This window comes from Poecilia formosa, unplaced genomic scaffold, assembly GCF_000485575.1.
Source record: "Poecilia formosa unplaced genomic scaffold, Poecilia_formosa-5.1.2 Scaffold266, whole genome shotgun sequence".
In the NCBI taxonomy this organism is placed as follows: Eukaryota; Metazoa; Chordata; class Actinopteri; order Cyprinodontiformes; family Poeciliidae; genus Poecilia; species Poecilia formosa.
The window spans coordinates 103,401-111,048 of record NW_006800205.1 but is presented as its reverse complement, the minus strand read 5'-3'; the positions used below and the strand labels follow the sequence as shown (position 1 = coordinate 111,048).

The 7,648-nt window shown below is 44.5% G+C and overlaps 2 protein-coding genes across 3 annotated transcripts; both read left to right on the top strand.

Annotated features, from left to right (window-relative positions):
* The first annotated feature begins 668 nt into the window (after positions 1–668).
* Positions 669–4,205, top strand: LOC103150928 (ras-related protein O-RAL-like). Of its 2 annotated transcripts, none has more exons than XM_007570710.2 (5): positions 669–1,024; positions 1,858–2,078; positions 2,147–2,355; positions 3,573–3,747; positions 3,821–4,205. In XM_007570710.2, the coding sequence occupies exons 2-5, from the start codon at positions 1,965–1,967 to the stop codon at positions 3,923–3,925; spliced, it is 603 nt and encodes a 200-aa protein (XP_007570772.1). In that variant the 5' UTR covers positions 669–1,024; positions 1,858–1,964; the 3' UTR covers positions 3,926–4,205. The 2 variants fall into 2 exon arrangements, with proteins under 2 accessions (XP_007570772.1, XP_007570773.1); XM_007570711.2 differs by lacking the exon at positions 669–1,024 and adding an exon at positions 1,034–1,574.
* Positions 4,206–4,517: 312 nt separating this feature from the next.
* On the top strand, positions 4,518–7,325 carry LOC103150927 (fas apoptotic inhibitory molecule 1-like). The gene is made up of 4 exons (XM_007570709.2): positions 4,518–4,984; positions 6,028–6,256; positions 6,329–6,378; positions 7,151–7,325. Exons 1-4 carry the CDS (start codon positions 4,868–4,870, stop codon positions 7,298–7,300), a joined length of 546 nt encoding a protein of 181 aa, XP_007570771.1. The 5' UTR covers positions 4,518–4,867; the 3' UTR covers positions 7,301–7,325.
* Positions 7,326–7,648: the final 323 nt, after the last annotated feature.

Here is a 7,648-nt window from a genome sequence, read left to right as displayed (position 1 = left end):
TATATATATATATATATATATATATATATATATACATCTGAATGTATTTCATTAAAGAATCCTAGTTTAACTGTGCATGCTTAAATCCAACCACTACCCTTCACGATTCCACAAGAGATTATCCTGTTAGATAGCGGACGGATGGATTTTATTTCTGTTCCAGTTTACTTTAAAATTAAAATTTATAAAATATAACGAAAGGTTTTAGGATTTTATGTAGCTCAATATATCTCATTTAATTTTATTTGACCAAGTAATTCAATTTAGGTTTTTCTGTGAAATTTTTATGTTTTTATTTTCATTTAATTTTTGTATTACGTTATTTTATTGCTTTTGTTGCTTTTAAGGTGTTTTTTATTTAAATAATCATGTTAATTTAACTTAATTTAATTTCAAATTCATTTTACTTCATATGTACGTTTTGTATTTTCTTTCTTTTTTGAAAATTCATTCATGCTTTTTAAAATATAAGCAGAATAACATTTGAAGTTCATATTTAATTTATCTGAATTAATACGTTTTTATTAAATACATTTTTGCTTTACTTTATTGCATTTGAATTTACTTTTAGTATGTTTATTGTATTTTATTATGATTTTTTTCGTAGTTTTATGTGGTATAAATAACTTCAACAAAAGGGAACTCCGTGACATCACTTCCTGTTAATGTTATCTGTACCTATCAGAGAAAAGACAGAAAGTAAGATGTCTCACTACACTTTTAATTCTGTTGTAAGTCATGTAACTAAGTTGCCTCTGCGTTCTTTCGTGTCTTTGTGGTTTAAGCAACAATAAGAATGATATTTGTTTAACTCGAGTCTATTAGACTTTTTGTTTGTTCCTATAGTAACCAGAGGCGGTCAGAATCCCTGTCTCAGACAGGTTCTTGGTCCGAGGACTCATCTTCGCGGATATAGACGATCCGTGTAGGTCCGGGTAAAGGTGGGGCGCTCAGTCTGATGATCAACTTGTAAAAGTTTTCTGAGACGGATTTCTGGGAGGACGGCGGGGAAACACGGCAGCGGGTGAGTCACCGGAGTTTCTCCGGGTTCTTTCGGTCACTGTTGGGCTCTCGGTACTGCAGAAAGAACCGTTTAACGGTCTATTTTAACTCAAGTACCCTGAGCAGAGAAGCGTTATCTGTTGCTGCCTAACTGGCTAGCAAACTCAAGGTTCAGAGTGACGGGGGAAGCAGCCAATAGGAGCCTCCGGAGGGGAGTTCTGCTGGTAGCCTGAGCCAATCAGAGGCGCCGTTGCGTTTGAAGGCGGGAATGTGCAGCAGAATGTTTAGAAACTGGTTTCCAGCTGCTGGCTCAGAGGAAGCTGAATGTCGACGCCGACAGTTCCTGATTCTGATCACTGGACGTTCCGGGTCACAGCTGAGCCGGTTCTGGTTGGACTGGTTCTGGTCAGGCTGGTTTGGGTCGCCCCTCACTGACACCACTGATAAGGTCAAGTGGCTCATTCCACAGCAGCTCTGGGGCCCAGGCTGAGACTGGATCTGAACCACGGCTCCAGAACCTCGACTGGGACTGGGAAGCACGTTTCTACTGCAGGAAGTCCAGCCAGGAGCAGGTAACTGTTGGCCAGGTTCTGTCAGGACACCGGGGGGGAAAGTAAAGTGGGGCTGATTTTTCAGAATCAGTCTGTATCAGAACCACGGCTCCAGAACTAGTGGAACTGGTTTTGATGACACCAGAACAGAGAAACTTGGCGCCCAGCGCTCTAACTGGAGGCAGTACCCGGTGAACTTTGACCTGGGAGGTTTTGATGGACCTCTTCCTGTTCCAGGTTCCAGTAGAACGTCCTCGACCCGGCCCGGTGGTGTTGGTGCCTGACTGCTTGTGTTTCTGTGCAGGAAGTGTCGTTTGGTTTAAGCCAATCAGCTTCCAGAGAAGCTGAGTCCTGGTTTGGTGTCAGGACCGGTTCTGATTCCGTCCCAACTGGACCGACCGGACCGGAACCATGTCCTCCGGTAAGAACAAGGGCCAGAACTCGCTGACCCTCCACAAGGTCATCATGGTGGGCAGCGGTGGTGTGGGGAAGTCGGCGCTCACACTGCAGTTCATGTACGACGAGGTGAGCCTCTCACTACATTTCCCATAATGCCTCTGGCTTCTGTGAGCCAACTGTCCGCTCTGTCGCAGTTCGTGGAGGACTATGAGCCCACCAAGGCGGACAGCTACAGGAAGAAGGTGGTTCTGGACGGGGAAGAGGTTCAGATCGACATCCTGGACACGGCGGGGCAGGAGGACTACGCCGCCATCAGGGACAACTACTTCCGCTGCGGCGAGGGCTTCCTGCTCGTCTTCTCCATCACTGAGCAGGAGTCCTTCACCGCCATAACCGAGTTCAGGTCTGACCCGTCACTGTGGTAACGCAGGGGTATGGGTCTGGTACCAGAGCCAAAGCGGATAGGAGCGTCTCACTCGGCTCCGTTTAACCCCGACAGATCGATTCTAATTGTTTGTTTTGTCTAAAGATGAAATGGCAAATTTCCGGCTAACTGAGTTTGATATGAATTTACGATAAAACTTTAATCACATCGGCCTTAAACTGAACCCAAAAGTCCAGTTTTCATATCCAGGACGGAACAACCTGAAACTCTCTGACAGGTTGCCATGTCTGACTTCTCTCTACTGGTTCTACGGAACACTCATTCTGCCGAGATTCTCAGTAAAAATCAAAACAATAAATGACTGGATAAAGTTATTCACGTGGCAAATACTTAATCTAAAAACCAAAATATAAAGCCTTCCCCAACTCGGAGCTTAATGTTGACCAATAGGAGAGAAGCTGACTCTGAAGTCCTGCCAACTTTACCTCCTGCAACAAGTCAGGAGAAAGAAATGAGGAAACAAAGAAATATGTATGGACAAAGTTCAGTGTGATTAACATAATGACTACATGGAGAATATGAAATCAATATTAAATATAAAGAAATCTAATGAAGCCACGTGATGATAATGTGATAAAACTGTTGAAAATAATTAATTCACAATGGATAATTAATGAAATTTGAAAAGTTTTAATTATTTGATTTTATTATTTATGAAGCCATTTATTCATTTTTATTTTTATTGTTAGTTTTGGCAGGATGTGTCCTCCATACGTTTATGTGTCCTCCATACGTTTCCCCTTCAGACTGCCTCCAGCCGCTTTAGTCATCGCTAACGTTTGGCTAGCGCTCCCTCCAGCTGATTTACTGTTAATGATTTAATCAGCTAACCGTTAAAAACCGACAGCGGCTGTTCTGTTTGGTTCATAACTTCCTCATTATGCATCGTCATCATGACTTCAAAATCTGATTTTAAACCTATTAACAGGCACAAATTTACACCATAATCCTCCTTTTGATGATAAAATATCTAACATTTCATATTGATCTCCTCAGCTCTTTCAGCTGCTCCAGTCTTTTTCTGGTCAAACTGTTTCATTTCCAGATTAACGATCAAAAAAGATTAATAAATTTAACTGGTAGCCAATCAGAAGCAGCGCTGTGCTCTGACAGAAACCAGTTTCTTCTCCCTGTTTGCGGGCTTTAACTAGACCGTGTGTCCATGCTGGTTGCAGGGAGCAGATTGTCCGGGTGAAGGAGGAGGAGGCGATCCCGCTGCTGGTGGTCGGGAACAAGTCGGACCTGGAGGACCGGCGCCAGGTGAGCGTGGACGACGCCACAGCCAAGGCGTCCGGCTGGGGCGTCCCGTACGTGGAGACGTCGGCCAAGACCAGAGCCAACGTGGACAAGGTGAGCGCTGTGGTGGAGGACGACCTCTGACCTTTGTCCCTCCACCTGCCTGACCTTTGCCCTCCCCCTGCAGGTGTTCTTCGACCTCATGAGAGAAGTCCGTAAGAAGAAAATGGCGGAGAGCAAAGAGAACGGGCCGAGCGGCGGCAGGAAGAAGCGGCGCTGCTGCGTTCTCTAGGTGGAACTGAGCGCGCTCAGACCGCAGCGCTCGGCTCTTATTTATCTCTGCTCACATTCCTGAGGCTCTGAAACACTCGTCTGCACCCTGGGTGGCCTCTGACCCCATCTCCAATCAAGCTTCGTGTTAAACTCTGTAATCATGCCACAGAACCAGACTCTAAGGGAACTCGGCTTCAAGCTTCTCTGGGAAATAGGAATATTATTATTGTTATTATTGTTATTCTGCACCAACACTCATTATTGTTTATATCTGATTAAATCAAGTTCTGTTAGAAAAATGCTTTTCTCTTTAATTTCACTTCAAAACCAGAATATTTACTGTAAAATACTAAAAATAAATGTTAATATTCAGCAAGAGAAGATGTATATATTTAATCTAAAGAATAAAGAAATTTGAAATATAAAAATAGATTTTATGTAGATTAAATGATAAAAACCATTTTATACATATATTAAATTTTGTAAAAGACAAGATAAATTATTAGCCTTAAAAGTGTCCAAACTTAAAGATCATGTTGAAGATTTTTGGTCTGGAGTTGAATTAATAAAATTTACAGTATTTGGTTTTAAATCTTTTATAAAGGTGAAGCAGTTTAAATGACTGGCTGAGGAACAGCAGCAGATCTGGTTCTGGCCACCAGGTGGCGGTGTGTGCTCGGTGTTAACGGCTGAATGGGGCAGAAATGCTCTCGACTCCAGTTTTATGGCAGCTGCTCCAGTTTCGCTGCTGGTTTCGGGTCCGGCTTCAGGCCCAGGCCGCCTAATGAGGCTGAAAGCCGGCGGTTCGGAGGAGAACCGTCCCGTTGACGGTGACACACATCCCCAGGTCGTCCTCCTCTAAGCCTCTTACTGTAATCACACTCCTGCTGAGGCGGCAGGACCCGCTTCCTGCGCCTCGCAGCTCCTCAGAACCGGTCCGGGCTCGGCCCAGGAGTCCAGGATGCCGTGTGGAGACGCGGTGGCCGTGTGGGACGTGGCTCTGAGCGACGGCGTCTACCGGGTCGAGTTCGCTCACGGCACCACCACGGGGAAACGGGTCGTCTATGTCAACGGGACGGTGAGGTCTGAGAGCTGATTCTGATTTCACTGATAGGACGGACAGCACCAGAACTGGGACCAGATAGGGCTCAGCGTGACGTCAGGGTAAGGTCAGTTCCTGGGTTTTAAAACTGCCTAGTTTGGTCAATGAGTCCAAACTGAAGCAGAAGCAATAAACCCATCAGAACTGGGTTTCTAGGTGTTCAATGAGGTTCTGGTGAAGGTTTAATGATGGAAACATCCGTCCATCTACTGAAAACCCAACAGGATTCGGTTATTATTACTACTGAGGTTCTGGTTCAAGTTTCTGAATCAGTCCATGTTGAGATAACCTCCAGGAGAACTTCCCTCGTCTTCTGATTGGGCTTCCTGTGTAGATGTTGCTTCCAGATGTCATGGTGGCAGACTGAAGGTCCAGTAGAGACCAGCGGTGATAGAAGCTGTAACCTGAAGAACGAGGCTTTTAGGGTTTGTTTGGAGTAGGAAACCAGTAAACAAGTACTGGAGCCGTGGAAGTCCTGGAAAACCCAACAGGTGAAACGGGGAACACTGAAGACCTGGTCTCAGGGTAATGTTGGATGGTTGAAGGAGCACTTTGAGGATCTGTTTGACCTAGTTCTATGTTTAGGAGACAGAGCTAAAGTAAAACCTGCTAGCAGGGGGGACTGAGGTAGGATCCATGGAGCTAAAGGTTCTGGACATTATTGGACTGTTTGGTTGACGTGTCTCCTGAATGGAGGACTGGTCCTCTGGCGTGGCAGGTCAGGGTGGTTGTCCATGTCTGTGAGGATCTATGGAGGATCCTCAGGCAAGTTCAGTCCAGGATGTTGGAGTGGAGACTCAAACTGGTTGGTGAACCTCAGGTTAAGAGGAGCAGTGAGGCGTTCGTCCTGGTGTGGGACAGCGGACACTTCGGCTGGCTGGTCTGCGTTTGTCTTGGCTACGGTTTCCGTACTATCCCTTTAATTGTACCATCCCTTTAAGCAGCCTGTAGTCAGTCAGGTTTTCTGCAGCGTTTCCTTGGTTGTGGTGAGTGGATGAATGGGGTGGTTTGCTGTGCAGGAGGTGATCAGGAAGGACTGGATGTTCAAGCTGGTTGGGAAGGAGACGTTCTCACTGGGCAGCGCCGACACCAAGGCCACCATCAACATCGAGGCCGTCGGCGGCTTCGCCTATGAATACTCGCTGAATGTCGGCGGGAAAAGCCTGCAGAAGTTCATCGACCACAGAGCCAAGACCACCAAGACTTGGTTGGTCCAGGTGGACGGAGCAGACTGCAGGGTCGTCCTGGGTGAGTGCACAGAGGGGTCAGAGGTCAATCTGAACACTGACCGGTCCTGATTGACTGTGTTGTGTCCAACAGAGAAGGACACCATGGATGTTTGGTGCAACGGGCAGAAAGTGGAGACAACGGTGAGAAACATCCCACCAGAACCAAAGTGCCACCATGAGGCCAACAGCAGAAACGTCCACTGAATTAATCCTTTACTTTTTTATCTAATGTGACTTTTTAAAAATAATTTAAAGTGTTTATTTAGTTATTTAATTAAAATTCAGAAACACTTTACTGATCCCAAAGGGAAATTAAATGCTGTTATTGTAGAGACTGTTGGCAGGAAAGAGCTCCTGTAGCAGTCTGTGTTACAGCGAACCTGAAGAAGCCTCTGACTGAAGACGCTCTGTTTTCCCAGGACAGTCTGATGAAGAGGATGGTCAGGGCTGGTCATGATATTGTTTTTTATTTAATATTGGCTTTTATTTCAATATAATACATGTAGTTAATTAAATCACTAAATTAATATATTTATTTAATGTGGGTTTTAATTTTCTGACGTTAAACTTAAGTAATTTATTTTAATTTTCTTTATTTTATTATTTAGCTTTTTTATTTTTCCGTACCTACATATTTAATATTCTTATTTCATTTCACTTGTATGTTTTAATTAGTACTTTTTATAAGCATTTTAAGTTTAGAATAATTTATTTTATTAAATTATTTGTAAAATATTTATTTTTTTAAAGCAATTTCCCTTTGGGGATCAACAAAGTATATTCTATTCTATTTTAGATGTCATTTTTGTCCAATTAAATTATGAATAAGAATTTTTCCTGCTGTCCCATGTGTCTCCTGCATGTCCTCCTGTCCTCCTCCTGTCCTCTTGTCCTCCTGTCTTCCTGTCCACAGGGAGAGTTTGTGGACGACGGCACAGAGACTCACTTCACGGTGGGAGAACACGCCTGCTGCATCAAGGCCACAAGTGGAGGCAAGAAGAAGAACGGCATTGACCACAGCCTGCTGCTGGACGGACTCAAGGTTCCTGCTTCGTCCCAGTAGCGCCGGACCAGAACCAGTGGAGCTGAACCAGGACCAGTAGAGCTGGACCAGAGGTTCAGACAGAACCAGCAGGGGGCGCTGTGGGATGGCCTCACAGATGTGGGACTTGTTTTTCTTTTCTGACTCTTAACAAATAAAGCTGTATCTCCTCTGATGGGATTTTATTTTGAAAGGTTGTTAATGGCTGGTTGTTATGGCAGAGGTCATCTTTGCGCAGTCTCCATCTGTCTGAATGCAGCTGTTCAGCAGAACAGCGGGAAAACCGGAACACGACTGGTCTGACCTTCAAAATAAAAGCTCAATACAGATTTAGTTTTCTAATTTCTGAATGTAAGTAAAAACAGATGT

Bases quoted from the DNA above. Each gene is read 5' to 3' on its own strand.
- LOC103150928 (XM_007570710.2), top strand. From the start codon at position 1,965: ATGTCCTCCGGTAAGAACAAGGGCCAGAACTCGCTGACCCTCCACAAG. The intron at 2,079-2,146 runs GTGAGCCTCTCA...GCTCTGTCGCAG, and splicing joins TGCAGTTCATGTACGACGAG to TTCGTGGAGGACTATGAGCC. The intron at 3,748-3,820 runs GTGAGCGCTGTG...CTCCCCCTGCAG, and splicing joins CCAGAGCCAACGTGGACAAG to GTGTTCTTCGACCTCATGAG.
- LOC103150927 (XM_007570709.2), top strand. From the start codon at position 4,868: ATGCCGTGTGGAGACGCGGTGGCCGTGTGGGACGTGGCTCTGAGCGAC. The intron at 6,257-6,328 runs GTGAGTGCACAG...TGTGTCCAACAG, and splicing joins AGACTGCAGGGTCGTCCTGG to AGAAGGACACCATGGATGTT. The intron at 6,379-7,150 runs GTGAGAAACATC...TCCTGTCCACAG, and splicing joins GGCAGAAAGTGGAGACAACG to GGAGAGTTTGTGGACGACGG.